General features: G+C 38.3%; 1 protein-coding gene across 1 annotated transcript in view; it reads right to left on the reverse strand.

Moving 5' to 3' along the window:
- The window catches only part of PPP2R5E (protein phosphatase 2 regulatory subunit B'epsilon), a 61,232-nt gene that overhangs the window by 35,372 nt on the left and 1,419 nt on the right, over positions 1-24,441 (reverse strand). Inside the window, exon 2 of the mRNA XM_072427656.1 lies at positions 10,697-10,860. Coding sequence (XP_072283757.1) covers positions 10,697-10,853 — 157 coding nt within the window. The 5' untranslated portion in view covers positions 10,854-10,860. The remainder of the gene's footprint in view (positions 1-10,696; positions 10,861-24,441) is intronic.

Here is a 24,441-nt window from a genome sequence, read left to right on the forward strand (position 1 = left end):
GTGAACAAGTCCAAATGTTTGAAAACATTGGAAAGAAGTCATTTAAACCAATTACCTGCAAGTTTTTACAGGAATAAGCAAATGCTACTCCTGTAGAAGGTTGCTTTCATGTTCAATACCGCCGTACTGAGTGCTTATGTGGTTTTCCTGCATGCTGTTACGTACATATAAAAGGTGTGTAGGTGGAAAGCATCGATCCTTGGTAACGGCTAACAATGCAAACTTGTGGGAGACCTCAGCAAACATGACATTATCCTCAGCAATGAGAAAGTTTGATGTAAAAGGAGATAAATGGATACTTATTACAATGTCAAGCTAATTTTAGCCGTGCATGGTAAAATAAATATATAATATATCTCTGTACACACACACACATACAGTTTTCTCCCCGGCCGCTTTTAGCTAGGCACACCACCCGGGACTTTTAAGCAACCACCCGGCTGTTTTTGGGCGGTTACTGATGAGTTGGGTCACAATGCAATTTCTTCCACACAGCTTAAAACATCTGGTTATAATATATATATATATATATATATATATATATATATATATCTCCATCTATCCATTGTAACATTAGGATCATAATCACTAATCTGTTTGAAAGGACATGGTATAGGAGTTCCGTACAATTATTTAGATGACTATAAGTGATCATTTTTTATTTATTTTTTTAGAAACAGTATTATGAACCCTGTTCTGTCCTATGGAAAGGGGAAGAGGACGGGCAGGCGATACCCATTGCATCCTTGCCAACCCTTAACTATACCAATCATGGCGTACCACTAAGCAACATTGGGGGGAACTGTGCCAAAGCTGCATTTTCATCCAAGACTATCATGAATGATAGCCTTGGAAAAAATAATACTATATGTAAAAGGACCTAAAATATTTGTCCTCCCAGGGCAGCCATTGAAGATGGCTAAAGATGAAGAAATTAGAAGGAGACAGGTAGAAAATGCTGGTGCCGGAGACAGAGATCTGAAGCATTGTTTTTCTGGAGGAGAAGTTAGCTTGGTTTTATTCTAGAATTTACTCTCTTGCATCCCTAGATTATTATCCCTGCTGGCAGACATTTTCTGGAAAGTTGTCAAAATGAACGTTTGTTTGGTCTCTGGTTCCAGCTTGAACTGCATAGAGACAACAGTTATCTCCCCCATACAAGAAATAAACATTGGAACCGATGGTCATACTTAATCACCACAATTATCATGCATCATCTTGTAAAAGCAAATGACATTCATGCTCCTGAAGGGGATGTGATCAACACAGATCATCATAAATACATTTACCAATATTCCATTGTATAGAGGTTATATTTACAGTAATTAATAGTTATGAAGTTTCAGCAGGTTCAGCTCCTTTCATCATGGCATTCATTCTCCAGAGTATTCAATAATACAAAACTATATGTTATGAATCACATAACATAATAATCAAGACCTATTCCATTGGAAATCAAAATCAGCTAGGTCTTTTAAAATCTGCCAATTAAAATGTAGGTCAAGGCATTACCTAACCCCTTACCCCGTTTCCAAAATTCCCTTACCAGTTTTACCTTTACCTAGCTATGGTAGCAAGAAAACTTTTTCTATTGCTACCTGTGATAATGCCTAGGTTGTAAAATTCTTGCAGGGACAGCTCAGTTCCTGATGGACTAAGCACTCCCCCCAGAACTACAGCTCCTAAAAGACATTTCCTTACATCGTGGGTAGGCAGGCTTATGGGAGTCAAATAGATGCATTTATGTTTTTAAAAACAGAAATAATATTTGGATTTAGTCAAGCAGAATTTTAAAATGTTTAAAACCTCAAAAAGATTAAAGAGGAAAAAAAAAACTTTTAACACCAGACAATATTCCAGACACTTTAGAATGCAACAATGCAGAGCTTTCCTATTAAAGAAGGTTCATTTGCAGACACACTTGGCTGTAACATGGAAGGGAGTTAACTTCCTGAAGACTCGCTGATCTGTGTGATGTCAATGTCTGATGAAGCTCTTTCTCTTTACAGGAGAGTAACCTATAGGCTGAAATGCAATGAAAACAACACTACAAAGCCGAACATAAAACTGTCAAAATGAAAAAAAAAAAAAAAAAAAGCAGTGAAGCACATGAAAGAGCAAGACTTTACTGTGCTTTCCTGTGACTTCCAAGGTCTGTGCAATAATGTAATAATAAATAACAATTACAATAATTTGTTTGCATCATATTTGTCTGGAGTTCAAGCTTTAAAATTTTGCAATTTATTCATATTATTAAACCGTACTTATATAGTCCCAACATATTACGTAGCGCTATACACGGGGGTTGCAAATGACAGACAGATAGAGACAGTGACACAGGAGGAGGAGAGGACCCTGCCCCGAATAGCTTATATGCTAGGAAATTAGGCAAGTTTTACTATAGAAAGGGACAGGCGAGGTCCCTCCAGCAATAAAACAAACATACTCACCTTTCTGATTGCGCTCTTCAACCATTAGATTGTGAGCCCCTTTGAGGGACAGCTAGTGACATAGCTATGGGATTAAGCGATGCGTAATATGTCGGCACTATATAAATACTGTGTAATAATAATAACAACAATAAAAATGGCCCAGATGCTCATGCGCAGCTCAGCATCGGTATCTCACATACTCAGCACATCTCAGCTTCCCTTAAGTTTGCTGGAACTAAATGAACTAATGAAGTAATGTCATCCCAGCCTGGCCAATCAAGATGGCCAAAGATCAAAACAAGGAAGAGAAGGAGGAAAAAGATTGTGGCGCCCCCCACAGAACGGGGACAGGTATAAACTTTTATTACTTTCGCATTAATATTAGTATACCAGAAAGTCTTTTAATTTACCTAAATAAAACCTAGCAAGGGAGAATTATGTAGAATGTGACTGCTGATATTCTTTAAGGAAATGCTGACGGTCGACTGTCCAATGTTTCCGTTTATCCTGAGTCACTGTCATGAAGTACAGGAATAGGAAGAACGCATTTTACTTGGCTTTCATTTACTGTAAGTTTATTCCAGTCCATCAACACAGAAGCCAGGCAATGTCAGGCAAACAGCATGTTTTGGAGGCCAGCCATGGCAACCTTTGTGTTATGCACATGGCAGGTGTACAGCTGTCAGTAAATGAGAAGGAGGACACCAGAGGTCAGTCACATTGGTGGCTCTGGGAAGGACAGACAGGAAGAACTATTTGAAGTCTCTCCTATTTTTTTTTTTTTTTTTTAAGGGCCCTATCCTTTCTGTATTGATAAGAGAAACTACAAGCAGAGGTACATACATTGGAGGCAGCCTTTTTTGCTCACTTCACTACTCTTCCAATAAAGGATTCACTATGAGGTTTCATAGAGAACAAGCGTCTCAGGGTCATTATAGGGCACTGCATGCCTTGTTTACTGCAACATGCTGCAATGCAAAAAGTGCACGGATTCTGGCTTTGCCATGAGTAGAAAGCACTCTGTGGGCATTACTAAAGTGAGGCATCCTCCCCATTTTGTGCAATTATTATTGTTAAGATCTCCTTAGTAGCTCTGTTACATTAACTGACCTCACTGGAAACTTAGAAATAAAACAAGTTCTAGTGTTTACAGACAGACTGCTAATCAGCTTGCAGAGTGGACGATATAACTTTATACTGCAAGATTCCTCTGCCAGGCATTCTTAAATTAAAATACATATGGTAGCAAACATCTCAAACATGTTACTATACAACTGTGTGCTCGCCAAGTCTGTACACAAAACCAAACCATTAACAAATGCTTGTCTGGTGTGTGTGAACAAACATGATCTGACATGACAAACATAGCAGAAGCATTTAAAGTCCGTAGGCCACGTGGAAACCACAGCTAAGGTTTTTCGGTAATCTACATGTCAGCTTGACGTCGTAAAAAAAGTTTATTAATTCTGGAGCTACATGCCAAAATCCAGAGTGGCCTGACCTTTATCCACTCATAAGATGTTGGTAAACTTTGCTGGTATGGCCTTAACCTTCCTGAAAAACCACAGCTGTTTTGTTTGGTCGTTACATTTATACCAATTAGCCATAAGTGAATCAGTTCCCAATAGCCAACTTCACCTGTGCTCTGCTTGGTAAACTATTTCCTTTGCACGTTTGCCAATGATTATTTTTGTTATTGACATGGCTATACTCCATTCATGAGCACTTTTAGTCCACACATCTTTACCTGTGACTACGTGGGGTTGGATCCGTCAAATAACAGAGGAAATGGAATATGTCCTTATTATAACCAGTTCCAGTAACCAATATGTAGACACTGCACCCAAAAAAAGGCAGGCAGTAGGTCCAGGGACTATTTACCAGAACTGCCTATGGTCTCTTTGCAGTTAATCTTTCCCCATTATGGACATAGATCTTGTTCTACACTAAGGCTATGTACACATATGCAAGAATTGTCGTTGGAAAGGATCTTTCACAATCCATTCTAACGACTGCACGATGCATGAGCCAGCGATGTACATACAACACCGCTCTGCTCTATGGAGGGGAAGGGGAAAACGACAGAGTGGCACATTTGTACAACAAATAATATCAGTACACCATGTTTCAAATCAAGAAAACATCTGAATACAGTACACAATATTATAGGTCATTCCCTGATTATGCCATCAGGGTATAATTTACCAGTATATACTATAAAAGTATATTCTCTATATGGAGAGGCTGGTTGAAGTCAGCATAGCCAATGTTGAATAAAGGAGTAGGGTAACCATGTAAAGCCTCTCAGCCCAATGCGTTTCGCCTTATGGCTTCCTAAGGCAAACTTGACACTCACAAGCGAGAGCAGTGTCTACAACTTCTACTCTTTTGGTTTTTACTTTTAATATTAGTTTTAGTGCCAGGTTTCCATTGTTGCATTTCATTATGTGATTAATGGATCACAAGGGCAGAAGAATCCTGCCCAACAAACCACAAGTTAAAAAGCAAGTCAAAACCATATTTTCTAGTTGCAAAGTGCCCAAGTTGCCTTTTCCCCCATGGGCCTTGCAGCCAATACTCCACTTTCATTACGTGAATTTTAGTTCTTCCAATCATGGAGGCCCAAGCTTCACATGTGGGAGGGCAGAATCATGCAAGGCAATATAAAGAAGCAGATTTAACTCCAGCTAAAAAATTGTGTAAGAAAAAAAATGGAAACACATTGAACAGGATAAGGAAGATCTGAAGATATGTGAATCAAACAGTACATGTCTCTCCATCAAAGTAGCCAAGAGAAAACACAAAACTATTAAACCAGCCTAACACTATGGCATCTACAAAGACCCGGCAAACCAGTTTTAGATGACATACACTCTAAATATAAACTCTGTGTTGTCCTTCTCTTTGCATGAGTCAAATTTTTCAATTCCACCTACGAGGAAATCTCAGAGGCAAGTTGACAGGCATGACAATAAAAAGTACTAGATTTCCAGTCAAATAACTTATAGGAAGTTAACAGAACATCAACAATGGGAAACATGTAAAGAGGGATGTAAAGGAAAAGGATGATTTACTAATTAAAAAGTCTGTAATAGGTGGACTAGATCTGTACCATCGGGTAAAATGTAATTATCTAAGATAATTTTGTCATTTTAAACTATATGAAAATACAGACAAAAGCAACTTGTGAATGTCAGCAATTTATTTTAAGTATGATAGTGTAACAGGAAAAGGGGTGGGTGATGAATAGCAAATCAAATGATAATAATCTAACATAATTGAAATAATTATGTTAAACTAAAAACAGTACCAACTTTAAAAAGGTTACTGAGAATACATTAATGTACATATCTCAATCAACACAGGAGCAAAAGGATATTAAAGAATTGGGACAAAACAAAAAGCATCCAATAATTAAATTACTGCCGAATTTGGATTGTTTTTTTCTCTAAAAACTACCACTCAACTTTTGAGGGAACTAATAGCTGTTCTGGAAAGCTATAGGAAATCAATGTTTCCCCAGAGCTCCTTGAGCCACAGAAGCCAGTAACAGATGTGGAAGCTTTCGGACCAACTCCTATATCATTTTATAAAAACTAAATATTATGTGTGGCCCCTGGGGATGACAGGAGCTACAATACAGACATGCTATGTTCAGTGGGTTGACTGCAACGGCTCTATATTTTAATAAGAACTCAGTATTAGAAGCTGAACCTAAAGGGTTACAAGCATAGGACAAATGACTGGTGATTGGACTTGCCCGCGGTCTTCATGCAGTCAATCTTCTGGCCAAGATGATCAGTTTGCAGAAGCTTTTCATAAGTTTCGGGACTTTACTGTCTTGAGGGGCATTTGACAAAAAACCCTCCCTTTCTTTGAAACAACTCACAAGCCTGCTCTTGATATGATCTGATATACTGTTGATGGTGGCTTTCTATCTCCCTTGTTGGGTTTGATGGTGTGCGTTTGTCCCTCACCGTGCAAAAGCCTTGCGCCAAGCTTGCTATGCTTAACTATAACTACTCCATGCCATACACAGTGTTTCCAGGTTTTATGACTCCCTGGTAACGGATACTTCCCTGAGGAAGCAGGATTTTACCTGAGAATCGTGTTGATTATCAAAAAATGTTATGTTGAACCATGGATACCCTCATTGTTACATTATTTTGTTTTTGTTGATCTGGTACAGAAAAGGCTTTATGTCATTTTATTGTATGTTACCAAATAAATGTGATTTTTTTAGCTGTATATCCTGCCACAAAAATCCCTTACTTTCTTCCTCACTATTTGTGAAGGTTGGCTGGATCGTGCCTTTCTTTTCTCTCATTAGAAGTGTTTAGATGTTATAATATGTTTTTCCTCTAATGTCTATCAGAGTTAAAAAATCAACACCAAACATAATTTTTTTGCTCTACTAGATTGTTAGGTGCTGTAGTGATTTCCAGCCAACAGAAGCTATAAAAAAAGTATTTTTTATATACAAAACACCTGCATCCAACATCTAGGAAATATCTGTCATCAGCCAGTGTCAATTGGCAAGAAGCACCTTTGTCAATTGAAGTAATTGGTTAATAGTAGCTTAGGAAGCACTGAAAATTTCTTGCACACCAAAAATTACATAAGATGATGATGATATGAGAAACCTGTGCCAAATACAGTTATATCATCATGGACCAGCAAAAAATCTAATGGTTAACTGGTAAGGAACCAAAAGCCACCTACCTAGTCTGTTCACATCCACGTTCCTCCTGAGCACAGAATCCTAGTAGCTGGCTGCATGGAGGGTGTACTTTAGGAGACCCTTTTGAGATGCACCTTGCCAAATGCAGAATGAACAAGTGGTGCTGGCATACAGGCTGAGTGATCCAGACTATTTTTAATTTTATAAGCCAATTAGTTGTATATTTGCGTGTTTTGTGTTGTTGAGATATTAGAATTGGGAATGTGTTTTCATCAGTATACTGATCTTTTGTGTAAATATCATAGAGCGATGGAAAATAGGGCAGCAACTTACCCTCTCTGGGGTCTAATAATAAAGCAGTGAATGAAATAATCACTAAAATATTCCATGGTAGATCCCCCATCAAGGAATGCTGAATATGTAATGTGAAAGATTATTCACCTTGCTGGTTTGGCTGCAAAGCCAAACAATTTTTCCCCCTATAGGTAAATGCGTAAGAAAATGTTGCACATTTTTTCAAAACATAATTGCAGTTATGCTTTCTATACAGAGTTCTCTGGAGTTCTTCTCCAAAATATGCAGCATATTATGTATTATTTATTAAATGCATGAATTAGGGAGAACAGATTTTTGTTTTTTAATGAAAATGATTCTTTTTAAAAAAAAAAAAAAAAAAAAGTGTTGAACTATCACTTTTCCTCTATACCTACCAATCATATTCAAAGCTCCAGGGCAGGTCTGATTCCAATTAGTGGCTGAGAAGAATTGTTCTTCATATGATCATGTTCATACATAAGGTCTTTTGTTACCACCGCTATACATTCAACTATGAAAATAGATCTAGGTACCAGAGAGATTTTGATAAAAATTATAAAGTGTCATTCATATACATTTTGTATTGGAAACACTTTATAGGGACTACTAAAAACATAAAAACAGAAAAAAAAAGTAAATACCAAAAACCAAAAAAAAAAAAAAACATCACAGAATAAAGAATAAAAGGGATATATGTGACGCAAAGTTAAAAATATTATTACAAAACTTAAACATCCACAATAAACATCCACATCCATTATTACAAAACTTAAACATCCACAATTGTCTGGTCACACCAATATTACTATTGTGAAAATATATAATCTAATATATTGCACACAAATATAAATAAAATTAAATGATGTAAACGTACTGACAAACATATACCTACCAATACAATAATTTGTATATAATTATTGTAATTGTAAATATTGTACATATGTAATAATTATATATATATATATATATATATATATATATATATATATACATACACACACATATACACACATACATACATACATCCACACACATACTTATATATATTCACACACACTTTGTGGGAATGTCCGTAAACTGTCAGTAAAAGGTAAAAACACACTGGTAATGTAGTATCCAATGGCACAACCATACTTTACGGATTATAAACCTCAGCCTACAGCAAGGTAAATCCCAGCAAATTTCAAGAAGCAAAGAAGGAAGATGGCGGTGCCCTGAAATGGAACAGGGGTTCTCCACCATTTCTCACAGGGTTTCAGTTTCGGTCAGAAATTTGCCAGTTTTGGGCCCATTTTTATCAATACAACTCAAGGCACCAGCAGACACAGCAATTTTTTTTTCCTCTTTAAAACAACAGGCAAACTTTGCTAGAGCAACATGAAATTGCCATGATTCTTTTGCCCTTATCTGTTTAATGCAAATCAAAAACTGCAAATTTCATGTCAACAACAGTAAAGACATGCAGACATTTGTACGTTGTATGGGTATTGATGCTTACACTGCCAAATACACTACGCAAATATGAAATGCAATCCTGTGACTTCCGAAGACACATTCCAAATTTCAAAGCTTTCCCTCTCTTAGGCAGCAAACACTTTATGGAATACCCCCTGAGATTAAAGGCTTATACCAAACCACAACTTTAAAATTAACAGTTGGCACACCAAGATACAGACAACTGCAGGTGCATGCCATTTTAGTATTTTCCCTTAAAAGCAAAGCTCCAGCCTACCCAACTTCGAAAGAGAAAAAAAAAAATGGCTCCAAGGTTCCAAGTGTATAAATGTCTTTGTGGCTCAGAGATAAGTGCTCGGGCCTTTGCAGCGCTAGGTCCCGGGTTCAAATCTCGACCAGGGCACTATCTGCATGGAGTTTGCAGGTTCTCCCCGTGTTTGCATGGGTTTCCTCCCACATTCCAAAAACATGCAGTTAGGTTATTTGGCTTCCCCCAAAATTGACCTTAGACTATAGTAAAGACATATGACTATGTTAGTAACATTAAATTGTGAGCCCCTTTTGAGGGACAGCTAGTCACCTGACTATGGACTTTGTACAGCGCTGCGTAATATGTCGGTGCTATATAAATACTGTATAATAATAATAATCATAGAGTATAATAATTCAATGGAAATCCCCAACTTTAATAGTAAGAATGTCCACATTCTTCAGCTAGTGACACTAGTGATCAATAAGGAGAAGGTACAACACTCAGGCTTGCAGAATTTCATGGGCAGGGACTTCAGCTCATCTATAAAGCACAGAGGCTTTGCCACAAAAAATACAGCTCATTTTACTCTACACTGTATGCAGAATGTTTCATCAGTTTCCAGGGTAAAAAGGTTAACTAATGCACTTAAAAGTCATATACAATCTTCAGAACTGGAATATCTATCTAGAACTGCCTTTCTCAACATTTTTACAACAGCTCTTTGGAGCAACAAAGCCTTTTAATTGGCGGCCAGTGGAAAGAATGTTCCCTTGGAGTGGTGAGCATAAAAGAGCACAACCTTTATAAACTACTAAAAATATAATTTAGTGTCATATAAGTGATATAAGCAGTGTTGGCACCAGAACTATGCAGGCATCGTAAGGTCACGCAACCACAGGTCGAGGAACCCCAGCAACCTCTGGAGGAACCCTGGTTGTAAATGGCTAATGTAGAAGATGATTTACTAAAGTAAAAGATCATGTACTTTATAAAAACAAAAAAACACAAAGCTGTACTCACTGCAAACCAATCACATGCTAGAAAACCCTGTTTATCTTGAATATGATTTGGTGTTAAAAGTAAACACAGCTTTGCCTTGTTTTCAAACATTCATTTTGAACAGCTATAAAACATCTATTAGTAATTACATTAGGATTAGTGCATACTGCAAAAATAAATAAAAATAAGGATAAAATGCAATTCTGACAAAACAACTATTGCATTTGTAAATGGACATAGGTGCGTATAACACAAAAAGATCTACATTTCAAGACTGGTGATGACATCCCAGAACAATGGTTCATATCTCCACCTAACCTAGAAGGCCCATGAAGCATTGGGCACCACAATTTCACCCTATTGTAAATATGAAAGGTTTTTATTTGTCGAATGTATGATACTAGAAGTCTGGGTGATAAAATTGCCACTAAAGTCCACAGAATGCAATAGGTCAGCAGCCTTGGAAATCCGAAACTTTAAATGTAGGTAGTAATGGTCTTTGAAGACAGATTGATGCACCGCTGCATAATATTGTTTAATGTTTGAAGCTTGTTCACTCACCTTTAAGCAGAGGCAGAGGCGTTAACTCGATTGGCTTGCCCTGAGACCTGAACTGTGAAGAGCTTTGAGATCTCTTCTGCCTGGCTTTTCTGACGGACTTCCGAGAAAATCCGTCTACTTTATCCACTGATGGAGGAGTGGTAGGTGCTGAGGACATATCCCCACTGAAGACAAAGAAAGAAAAATAAGATTAGGGTCAGCATATGGGAAACCCAATATAAACAATAAGAAGGAAAAAGCATGGATCTGCAACACTTTCATATTATTGATTTATATTTCAATGATACAATGATTACATTTTCTAGATTTTCTTTGCAGAACACCCCATTAGTCTAGGTAATCTATTAACCAAGAAGCTGGACAAATAAAACTGCCTTAAATCAGCAGTCGCCAACCGGTGGTCTGTGAGAAAATTTCGGTGGTCCACGGCTCTGGTCGGTGCGCCCCCAGCGGGGTCAAGAGAAGGATCTTGCTTGGGTGGGCAGGTTCTGGCATCATGACCTCACTCTGAGGGAAGTTTCTTCCCCTTTAAATGACACACGTAACCCTGCATATGCGTGGTCTGGAGTCCTTGAATTTAGTGGTCCATGAGTTCCAAAAGGTTGGGGACCACTGTCTTATACAACAAATACATTAAAGCTGTATTACTACAACATAACCTTTTTATAGGAACAAATATACACACATTGTAAAACCAATAAAATAATACTAAACCCTAACTATGATCTAGTGCACACAAGCAGAACTGCTGGCAAATTGTGGCTCAGCATGTTAAAAGGATTCTAAATGTTTTTAGTGATTTGGTTTACATATTCCTTAAACCAACAATATACTAAATAAAAATAAAAATGTAAAGTCACAAAAATAATTTGCATAAGTATATCTAACTCTTCTTAGTACACACAGAGCTTTATAAACCAGCCAGAGGTTCCACATGCCATTTCAGACCACAACACACTTCTATTTTGTGTAGTCTGTGGTAGATTACGGCACGGTTCCAGAAAGTAACCAAAAATAAAACTGAAAGTGAAGTATTATTTTACTATAAACAAATGTATGACAAATCAGCCCTGTTGCAGCCTTCTACCTTGTAATGTGCTACAGAATTGCAATGTTATAGTCTAAAAGTCATGGTGCGAGAGACGACTGGTGAAATGCTTTCTCCTACCTGCAGCAGGCCGATCACTTTATTTATTATTACACTTTATTATTATTACAATACGGCTCTTGTATATTTTGGCAAAACAGAAATGTATTCACAGAATACTACAGATAGGTCCACTTAAAATGTCAAGTCAATAGCTAAAACTGATAAGCTAGACAGCATTTAAGGCTTCTGTGCCAGATTTCATACTCAACTTTTCCAACACCTTCAGCTTGACTGGGCAGCAAGCAATGCTCACGGGTCTCATGCTGCAGGTTTGTGCTGGGTGAAGCGTGCGGCTCTCTGACCAACACAAATCTCTATCATGAAATCCATGGAGATGACCCAAGCAATGCATGCCGCCCTACTGAACAGCAAGCACAAACCATTAAAGCTTAATTCTACCACGCCGGGACACGACCTCAATCCTAATTGAGCAGAGCATTTAAAAACATAACTAAAGATTTTTTTTTTTCCCCCTAAGAGTGACGAGGGATATAGAGGAGAGCAATATAAGGGTTTTATTACTGTTAGTGGCTTGGTTTGGAAGAATTATTGTGTTCTGACCAGTAATGTCACCATTGTTCCAAAATCTTGAGTGGCCACAATTTCCAACGGGAAAGTGATTTCACCTCACATTGGAAAGGTTCTCTCACTTCCTTTTGAGTTTATGAACAAGAGAATGAAGAGAAATCTCTCTAACTAGACAAAGATTCAAAACAAAGAAAAATGACAGCGGGTTTTAACCCTCACTTAGTATATATAAAATTTCTGAAAGCGAAAATAAAATAAATTACACTTACCTTTAATCCCACAGATCCCTCGATGGCTCTGGTCCTTCCCTCAAGCTGGTCCCGCGTCGTCCTAGAGTTCCTTTGTCCCGGTGCGGAGAAAGCGCCGGGTGCCGCCATCTTTGTTCTTGATCTTGTCACTGCGCAAGTGCAAGATCGGGTGACTGAGCCCGCTATAAAGCGATTGGCATGTGTGTGATCGACATATCTTTGGCCTTAGTGGAAAAAATGCCCCTTCTGCACAAGCCCAAAATCGGCATGTGCAGAAGGAGCAGCCAGGGCTTCCTGGGATGAGCGACATAGGCTGCAGCAATCAAGACTAAAAGGAGCAATGCTGCACCTTTTTTTTTTTCTTAAATAATTAAAACTAAATAACATTTTTCCTCTACATATAAGGGTTGTCTAATCTTTTATGTAAAGTGAAAATGTTGAGATTAGGAATACTTTAGGTTATACTTTGATCTATGGAAGGCTGGATGGGCCGATTTCACCACTTTTCTAATGCTCTATTTTCTACAAAGAAATATCCAAGTGCAGGGAACTCGGGTACAACTACATTTGGATCCTATAAAGCAGGTTTTGTACAGGCAATGTCGAGATAATATATCTGCGTTTATGTTATGTCTTAATATTGGTTGTGGACCAGGAGTGCAGTGAAAACGATTTCCAAAGTATTAGGGGGACCAGAAACTTAAAATATTTTTAGAACCAGTGGGTTTGGTTAAATATAAATGTATATAAAGGAAAGATGTTTTTTATGTTTTCAGTGACGACAACTAATATTTTGGGGTAAATATATCTTTCCTGCAGCAATCCCAGGAATAATGCAGTTGTTTTGTCTACAGGCCCTTCAAAGCCAATTAGCCACAGTTACTTTCAGAGAGCATTGTTCACTCTTCCAATCCAAAACTGCACTCCGTGTGATTATTAACATTTACAAGGTCTGCTCTGCTCCAGATTCTAAAAATCCAACTGTGACAGACCTTTCAAGCAGCAGAAGGATTTAAGGCACTGGCATAACCACAAGAAGCTGTTTGATTAAAAAAAAAATGAGGCTTGAAAGCTTCTTTTAAAGTAAAGAGCCAAATTTAGTATTGCAAAGAATAAAAAAATACATTAGATGTAATTAAACATGGTCCTCCTGAAGTATTAGAATGTGATTCATCTGATTAGAAGGAGCAGATGGCCTGCATATATAGGTACAGATTTTCTATAAATTACAATAAAGATTTGCAATGATACATTTAGCTGTCTTTTAGCTTACAAAACAAATGTTACAAAAAAAAAACAAATTCACAGCTACACCTAAGGATAAAATTGGAAAAATGTCACCACCACTCCACCTCCCCAAAAAAAACGGCTCAAATTAATTAAAAAAAAATGTATATCTTGAAAGGACAGTAAAATGCTACAGCAATGATGTTGTTGAGGCACCACCAATTTTAATTTAGTACAACCTCTTCCAAGTACTATAAACTCCCATGGTGTGATGTTCCAGGAAGGAATGACTAAACACATGACTCCTGGGTGGCACTACCTCCAAACTAACAGAAAAATAGATGCAAGCAAGTTCCCCATTTTGAAAATGGGTCTCAATCCTAAAAACAGAAATGCATTAACGTAGAGGTTGGCAAACTCCGACCTTTAGGCCATATACGGCCTAGCCAGTAGTTTGTTCTGGCCTAACGACCCCCCCCCCCCCCCCCCGATCCGGCCTAACCCCAGCTGGCAAGGGTCGGCAACCCGCGGCTCTGGAGCCTCCCTTCCCTATTTATCCTTTTTTACCGCGGCTGGCGTTGACACTTCCACCGCCGGGGTAAGGGGACATTCCCTCTCCTCCGTAAGCATTGAGGAAGAGAGGGCTTTTCCTTCAGGGGCGTTCCTGGTGGGGGGGCAGAGCCATCACCAAGAGAGAGCATGGCCTAGTGTGCCTTCTCGACCTCCTAAAATGGCCTAGTAGCCAACAAAGTTTGCGGACCCCTGCATTAACGCATCACTGCAGAAACCAAAAAGAATATCTAGTCACAAGTATTTGGTGATTCTTTTGCAATTAAAATTTCTTATTTGCACCATTTTGCTTTATATTTGATATAAAATGTTTGTAAGCTTCAATGTAGTCACTTCTACTACCAACATACCTCAATGTAGTACCAAGAGCATTAACATTTACCTTGAAAGCCAGAAAGGTGAGATGTTTCTATGTTTAAAACAGTAAGGTGTGTTCTAAAGCACCACGTCCTCCAGCTTTAAGACCCACTGGGACATGATGATGGAAGAAATATTGAGATCTAGTGCACAAAAGTCAAAGAATAGGTAGCCAAACGTTTTTTTGAAACATATTAGAAATAAATGTATAGGTCTGGCTCTTAGCATTGCCATTCAGGTTCAGAATCTGTGACTAAGAAGAAGTGTGGCAATCAGTTCTTGGAAAAGAAAATTCTGAAGGTTTGGTAGCCTGGTTTGGCAGAGCCTAAAGACCATTTACAAGAAAACTTACCAGGTCCATGTAACACTCTCCTGGATGCATGGAGAGATAAGAACCACTGGAATGCCTTGCAACTTAAAGCTCTGGAGCAGACAAGGAAGAAACTTTGATGAAGGAAGGATGTGGATGAAATTGTTCAGATCTCATGGAGCCACAAGGGCACAATGCTTCAGCAAGTGGGTCCTTAGATCCAAACCTGTCTGGTTTGCTGTTGAATTTAGAGGCCAGGAGGTCCACATCCAATCTCACCCCAACCAAGATGCATATATTTGATCACCTCAGAATGCAGAGACTCAGAATGGACTTGACAATAAGCAATTTAAGGGAACAGGTTGGACTAAGAACCTCAAAATTCATTTGGCAGCAGGGATGGTGGTGATGGATCTTCATTTTCCTTAACTCAAACTTATGAGGTTACTTGCTTCCGTCATGGAGGGCTTTACAGCGAATGTCTGACTTGCACAGCCAATGTCAAAGAACCAATATTACGGGAAGTCTTGATATAGAACTCAAAAAGAATAGTAAAACAAAGAGATGTTTCTAGAAAAGAAAAGATAGTGAAAACTTGAAAGTCTGCTTTTAGGCTTTTTCTATTAGGGAAGACAAGTTCCCTTGGCCTTGATAGCATCCATTTGATCCACACATGCACTTTATGAAAGTGAATATCACAGTCCAACACTAAAGGAAAACCCAGGAGCAAAGAAGAACTCGCTTTTTCTGTTTACATTATTTTTAAAAATTATACACCGTATGTATATAGCACCAACATATTATGCAGCTCTGTAGATTAAATAGGGGTTGCAAAAGACAGAGAAACAATGTAAAACAGGAGGAGTACCCTGCCCAGAGGAACTTACATGCTACATCATAAGGTACATGCTCCTTGGCAATGTAAATCAGATAAATGCACATGAACAAGGCCTGCTAATTACCTAGGGGAAAGCTGGTGAAGGGATTATTAGAATTACTTTTTTTTTATTCATAAATACTTGCACTAGTGATCCGACAAAAGATAGTTTCTAAAGGTTAATTGTGGTTTTTATTGTTGTGTTACAACATACAATGTACAAACTTGACTGAAGCTTCTACAAAGACATTGTGATCTTCTTTTATGTTGGTAGTTCCCGTACCATAGTCCAAGCAAAAACTGTAATTTTAACTAACCACAGTGAAGCAAAAGGGCACCAAACTTCAAGCTGCACTGGAGAAGGAACTGGTGACGTCATTCTGTCTAATAAGTATGGTGTAATATACAACTATAATTTACAGATATGAAATGATAATTAAAATTCCAAACAGGTAGTAAAGTGAATATTAACAGATGAAACATATTCAGGGTTAGGTAATCAAAACTAAATTAAAAGGGGAAATTATTTCAATATTCTACTAAGTACATTACAGAGTATTTTGAGTATGTTATATATAATAATGGTGTTGATCGTTACTGTATCTGTTCCTACGGGGACTGCCAATTTGAAATGGTCACAACAGTTGGGTTTGATAGTTACCTATTTTTCTAATTGCTAAGATATGGATGTTATTGAGCGCTATTCTGAGCACGATCATTTGTTTACATAATTCTAGATTAGAGAGTAGAATTGTTTTATATGCACTGTCAATGTTTTTATTTTCTTTTCTTTGGTTTATATTATTTTATCATATTGTGCTGCTGATGTTTTATTGAGATTTATGTTATTTTGTATATGTATAGAAAAAAAATTCAATCAAAACTTTGTTTCAAAAGAGAAATGATGACTTTTTTTACTTTAATGTTTTTGGGTTTAAAAAAAAATTATATCCATCCCAATTTTATGGAAATTTCCAAATCTGCAGAAAATGGGTAAAAAGACAAGCATCCCATGGAAAACTGAAGTGCTGCTACACATTTTGTATACCTTGGTGTAAACTTTCTCTTACAATAATAAATGATTTACTATGAGAAACACCATCTACCAAAATAAAAGAACAGCTCTGCGAAGACATGTACTACAATAAACAAGGTTTGCAAGGCAAATTGACATCTGGCACATTTATCCTTCCTGTAAAAAGCTTGCACATATCCTACACGTGCGGTCTGTAAGGTCTTACGTCACAAGGTAAAATAATATTTCATAGTTCATATTATTAATTCTTACTCACTGGTAACTAAAAAAATATACAAATTTACAGGCAATTTGTACATAATAAAATAAACAATAACTATATATATATATATATATATATATATTATTTATTTATTTTACATTACATTTACATTAAAAAAAAAATTAAACTAGCCATACAAGGTAAAACTATCTTAACATAAGGTGCTAGGAGGCCTAAAGGAGAATGTACAATTGGACTGTGAAGGTCAAATGGGCTTTCAGGCCTGTGTTTTTGTTTGCTTCAGAACAGTTTCTCTCCAGGGGCCTGATTTACTAAAGCTCTTCAAGGCTGGAGAGGATACACTTTATTTCAGTCAAGCTGGGAGATCCATCAAACCTGGAATGGGTTAGTTCCAGGATTCAAAACATTTTCAACCAAATAGCAAATGATTTTAAAGAGATTCATTTCAGGTATGCAGGATCACTCAGCTTTACTGATGAAAGCATATCCTCTCTGGCCTTGGAGTGCTTTAATAAATCAGGCCCCATATGCAAGTTAAGGCAAAGCAAAGGAATAGTAAAAGCAGGTAAAACATAGGTCAGGATCAACTTTACAGAAACGTTCAAATTCTGAATGGTCTTAGTCTTAAGCAAATGTCAATTTTACTAGGAATTGACAAGCAGGAACACGGGTCTAAAGCCCTTTGACGTGGCCCTGAGAAGGGTTGCTCTGATTAGGGATTTTTCTACACATAAAAAAAGAAAAACATTGAGCTGTAGATAAATATAATAAAATTAACAATCCTATACAATATAAATGTGCATTTCCTGTAGCTAGAAGTATCAGTTTTATATTTGGGATCTCCGTGCCTGTCTTTTTAAATGCTCCACTCCCAAGGTGGAAAATCTGATTCATGGGACAATCATTTATATAACAGATCATTCGATAATCTAGGAGAACCGACTTCTGTTTCAGCCTTGAACCGGGAGAAAACAATAGAGAACAAACATTGTGCAGCACTGCTAACAAGAAGTAGTTAGTAATTATCCCTAATTTTAATTTGTTAGGCTTCAACAATGTGAAATAGACATTAGGGTTAACCAAGACATAGGGAGGAAGTTAAGGGCTTATTTACACATGTGCACTGTAGTCATGTGCACTGCCATGCCTTTCATTTTAAATGGAACCTGCGCTGCAACATAACACAAAGTACCCGGTCCCCTACCTGTGAGTTCAGGGCACTTAGCATGAGCAGCTTAGTATCGGGATCTGTCAGGTATCCCAGCATTCCCCGGGGCTGCCAGGACAAAATGAATGCCCACGCACATTCAGCGTTTTGTTATCCTGGTGTGGTCAATTGAAATGGCCAAAAAACTGACACCAGGAAGAGAAGGAGGGAGAAGATGGCAGCGCGAGAGAAGATCGGGTGTAGATAAATTGTGATCAGGTTAAACGTTATAGGGGTCCTTGTCACATCTATGGCTGAGAGATCATATAAAGTGAAATAGAGAAGACCCTTCATTACTTGCAATTAGGGCCTCATGTGCAGTGATGACAATAAAATGCCAGGACAGGGTTGGACAGAATGTTTGGAAAGTGTGGGATCTTCTCCTTTCTTCTGGTAGACTCAAATTTAAATTAATAGATTACATGCTGCAGCACTTACATAAAGAAGGCATAATTATTACTGTTTATGAATTACAGGGTTCTCCCCAGGCCCTTTTAGCTGGGTGCACCACCCGGCACTTTTCAGTCACGAGTTTGGTCACAATACAGGGGCTGCCACCCGCCTACAATTTCTTCCCACCCAGCTTAAAAAAATTTCTGGGTTGAGCACTGCATTACAACCACTCACTTCAATCTCAGCTAAATGTTGTAATGAAAAAAGAGAAAGTGTTTGAGATGAGCCCAAGACATAACTCCCCTATAGCTTGGTTTTCAGTCTGCCCACCTACTTGTCTTTCTCTACCTTTTTAACACAAGGGAAACCTTGAAATAAAACTTTTTAGGTTCTCAGGAATCCCCAGCTATAATTGTTATATCTACACCTCCTTCTCATGTTTGGTCCTGGTAGTGAACCAACACTAAAGTTGAGAGCTTTCAGCACCAGGTAACATCAGTGACTGCCCTCCCTCTCATGGTCTTTTGGCTCACTGACTTGTTTGTTGCTTGGCTTTTCTGAACAGCCTCTTTTAGTCACCAACTGGCAAAAAAAAAAAATCTGCAACCAATTTTGCTTCGATAATTCACCTTTCTTGTCTGTACTGAATGAACACTGAAGCGACTTACAGAAGTAGCAGCGGGTAACACCTGGGACGGTATCCTTTATCTGTATGTACTGGAGAACAATTCTCCATATAGAGATCCTGTTCACACCTTTACACTATAACATAACTGACCCATTAACCCTCTTGTTAAAGTAACAAAAAAAGTGTCAAGGCCAATGTCAGGCTTTACTGGCATTGAATTGCATTGCATTACATTGTGAACCATATTTCAATGCAAAAAACAAAGCCGTACCATTTTTGGAAAATGCACAACCTCACCACACATCCAAAGTATTATATATACTAGTACAGTATTATATTAGTATTGTATTGCAGGTGCAGCAATGTTTACTGTTTGTAGAATGATTAGCACAGATTGTATGTTTAAACGCCTAAAATGTTGTTGCAGCCAGTCTAAGGCTACATACACACGTGCACTAATTATCTTTGGAACGAAGGACTAACGATCGAACGTCCGATAATCGTTAACAAAAAAAAGTGCACAACAACTGGCCAACAATGACGAACAAGGAATGTTGCTGGAAACAAACGACCGTCCCAGCAGATCTGATTGAGCGACGATAGTCTGCTATCTATTGTGTGTACGGTTGTTCAGTGATTGTGGATTGTTCTGCAGTACACTTTCTCGGGTACACGTCACTTCCTGCATCATTCAAACGATCATATCTAATGAGTGTACATTATTGGAGGATTATATTTGAATGATTGAATCATTACAGCATGTACAGAATCGTGCACCATACGATAGTTCAAAATAATCATGAATAATCATTGATCGGTCGGTCATTAATCGTTCGTTTGCACGTGTGTATGAGACTTTTTTCCTCAGACCTTTCTGTACATTTCTATTCAGGATGTTTTAGGTACCTTAACACAATAACTTAAATCATGTTATATAGTTACAATATTTCTTTCTTTACATTCATAATAGATAAAAATAAAGTCTAAGGCTAGGTAGATATGTGCAATGGTGCTCGTACGATAATTGCATCAGAACCAATATCGGATGAGAATCTTGAGTGTGTAGAGTGCTCGTCGTCCATCGTAATGAAAGTGAAGGGGAGAGAGCGCAGTGGGGTGCAGCCCCGTCATTCTCCCCTCTCTATAGAGCAGAATGGTGCTGTATGTACAGCGCTCGTTCATGCATCGTGCAGTCATTTGTCGTTGGAAAGGCTTTTTTTGCATGTGTGTAAATCTAAGACCACAACCTCCACCATATGTGGTATCAGAATAGATGTAAACAGCAATCACACTACTATTTAGGGATCCCATGCACACTAGAGTCCAAACACCAAATTTTTGCTAACCATTTGGTTTTAACTATAAAATGAAAAAGTTGTATGTTTTTAATGTGTCACACACACACAATTTGGATTTTTTTTGCTTCTTTGCTTAATATACATATTCTATTTCCCCTACTCTGGCTACTTTTTTATTTCATCCAATTTCTAGAGATCTTCAGCTGACTGATATCCCCTGCACAGTCCTTCAATCAACGCTGCTAAGGAAACATGAGAGTTGATGATTAGAGCACTGTAGTTGGGATTTTGTATGTAATCCAAACCGCTGTGCTCACCCAGAATACAGCGGTCCAGACCTTATATGTTATTCTGGAGGAGGAGAACGGGGGATAGACTTGCATCCCATGATATTATTATTATTATTATTATTATTATTATTATTAATATTAAACAGGATTTATATAGCGCCAACATTTTACCCAGTGCTGTACATTAAATAGGGGTTGCAAATGACAGACAGATAAAGACAGTGACACAGGAGGAGGAGAGCAGCAAAAATAGCAAAATCCCAAAACTTTTTATTAAAAAAATTACAAAGGGACATTTACTAGACACATCAGGTCCAGGGCTGTCCAACTCCAGTCTTCAAGGGGCAGGATTTGCACACTTCTTTATGAGACATCAGTAATTAAGGAGCAGTTTATAAGAAGACAGAAAATGTTTATATGAAAATCCATACCCTGAAGGACTGGCGTTGGATAGCCTTGTAGCTACAACAAAAATAGCAGCCTCCTGGTATCACCGCCATCACCCCAACTGTGTTAGAGAAAACCTGAAAATCTGGAGCCCTGCACTAACAATATCCTGAAAATCCTACTTCCCCAGCCATTTCCTCAAAGCATATGGAGTCACTGACCTGGAACACTCGTGCAAGTCACAACTCCTGATCTGCATACTTGTTTCACCCAACTAATGACAGCCAGACATCACGTTTTAAAGAGGACGATCAGCAATAGCAGCCTCTGTATATCTCTCAGTAATTCCATTGATAACTCTATTCTGATTACAGACACATCCTCGATACAAAATGTAAAACTACCAATCCCATTACAAACACCTATAATAAAGACAACGTCTACCACTGTAACCTTCAAGTAGTATCACTGCTTATTGTTGGCCATGTTAACTAAACGGGAGTGAAATCAAAGATTAATAATTGTTACCTCTCATGCCTGCAGTATCCTGACCACTAATCATGTGGAAGGACATCATTAGCTTGCTTAAGATTTCCATGGAGAAGAAAAAGAGCCCAGCAAAGCTCCGCTAGGTTTATTTCTCTTGGAATAAGTAGCACTGACTCCCACTGCAGCGCAGCAAACAGGAATAGCACAGAATGGGTGGCTGATACGTCACTTCAAACTGCAGGATAAGTGTGTGCGTGTGACGGTTGTACACAGACTTCCTTAGTGTATATTTAGTAACACTTTCTATCACCTTCCTTATCAATTATTAAAACCTCTTTAGGTCTTGCTCAGCATTTCTGTCCCTTAAGCAGTTACTACCAGGGAGACAGAAAACAACTGATAAAACAATATACAACTTTCTTTTACAAAAAACCATGTGCAAGCGATCCATTCAGGTGTCTAATGTTCACTAGAAACAGATGGCTGCAAACATGATTTTCCTGTAATGGCAGTTTCCAATGCTTGCCACACATCTATGCGAGGTATGCAAGAGGACTAGCCTACCGGAGGAATCATGTGCTTACATCTGGGAAACAGTGTGCACAACATGCAAATACCTACAACCCAAAATAACCTGTGCAAGTAAATGGAAATTCTACAGACCGGCCACGTTACATGGTGACAATGTCAATGCAATCAGCCCAAGGCTCAGGCAAGCATGCATATGCAAAAAGTAACATAAAGACTCCATGCTGCGGATGGGCAGAGGGGTGCTGGGACTTGTAATAGATAAAGGTCCACAATTCCCCCATTATTACATACAGAGAGTCTTTAGAATATGAGAGTCAGACCTATATCAGCATTTCTGAGGTTGCTAGGGGTTCCTTGGGCAGTTGTACCTCTCAGGTCAGTTACTACTGCCACTAATGATCTTCTTGGTTATCGGTAAGGGTGACATTCCACCCACTGATCACCACACTAATATACTGTGAGCTGTGGATTTAGTGATTATAGCACGGGCTTCCTAAAGACCTGAAAGTTATTTCAAGGGTTAAAAAGCTTGTGAAACTTTGCACTTTATGCAATTTAAAAAAATAAAAGAACAGCAAGCCATATGGTCATTAATAAATGCTACTTATGAACCTTCATTTGTTACATCGTCAATTATTATTACATAGTATTTATATAGCGCTGACACATTATGCAGCGCTGTACAAAGTCCATAGTCATGTCACTAACTTGCCCTCAAAGGAGCTTACAATCTAATGTCCCCTATGTCTTCAATACAGTCGAAGGTCATTTTTTGGGGGAAAGCCAAATAACCTAACTGCATGTTTTTGAAATGTTACAATTTATTTTGTATTTGAAAGTAAATGATAACATTTATAGGATCAGGGTATAGCACTTTCTCCCTGTGCTTGTTTTTACATTACAACGTCCCTGACACCTATCAATTAGGTTACAGTTACAATTAGCAGATGAATAAAGGATCAGACCTTTTGGATTTTGACCTGTCCTGGTGTAATGATCCCATACCATCTATTATCATCTCCAACAGAAAGATCTACTAGCACCCCAAAGTCCAAGCAGCAGAAAGCACCATTTCACCCTAATTAACGTGTTAGACGGTCAGAACAACCCCGGAAGTCAGTAAACTTACTACCAACACTCCATGTGCCCATTAACAGCCTACACCTCCAGACATGATGTTGCCATTTCACCCCTTGCTCTTATATAACAAATATTACTCAGATTTAATTTTAATAAAATTGTTGCACCACAAAAGAGTAAATTTTGTTTCTTATAAGAATGCTGGGTGATCCTGCCAGATCTCAGGCCTTCTGGGTGACAACACTGGAGGGCTTGAAATGAGTGTACATGAGTGTTATCCCAGCTTCCAACCCTTCACCTAATACCAATTGGCACCCTATGTCAGAAGGAAGTGACGTCCACCATTCCTCTTCCTGGCTCTGGTGCACTAGATCCCTTGGCAATTCCTATGTTATTATTATAGTGCCAGTATTTAAATAGCGCCATCATATTACGCAGCACTGTACAAAGTCCATAGTTATGTCACTATCTGTCCTTCAAGGGGGCTCACAATCCAATGTCCCTACCATGCTCATATGTCATTAACACCTAAGGTGGGAAGCCAATTAACCAAACTGCATGTTTTTGGGATGTGGGAGGAAGCCAGAGTACCCAGAGGAAACCCACACAGACACAGGGAACCTGCAAACTCCATGCAGATTTGTCCTGGCCGAGATTTGAACCTGGATCTAGCGCTGCAAAGGCCGGAGTGCTATCCACTGAGCTGCTCACATGTTGACATTACAGCGGCAATCCATCTACTATTGCAATTCATCTTACATAAACCTCAGCTATTTATAACCATTTGGGACCTTGTTTATCCACCTCACTAATTTATCAATCCTCAGCCATAATGCCATGATCTTCCTCTGTATATCTTGTACTCATATACTAACTTGGACTCTTTATGCCAGCAATACCACACCATATTCTTAAC

The sequence above is a fragment of the Pyxicephalus adspersus genome, chromosome 12, assembly GCF_032062135.1.
Source record: "Pyxicephalus adspersus chromosome 12, UCB_Pads_2.0, whole genome shotgun sequence".
In the NCBI taxonomy this organism is placed as follows: Eukaryota; Metazoa; Chordata; class Amphibia; order Anura; family Pyxicephalidae; genus Pyxicephalus; species Pyxicephalus adspersus.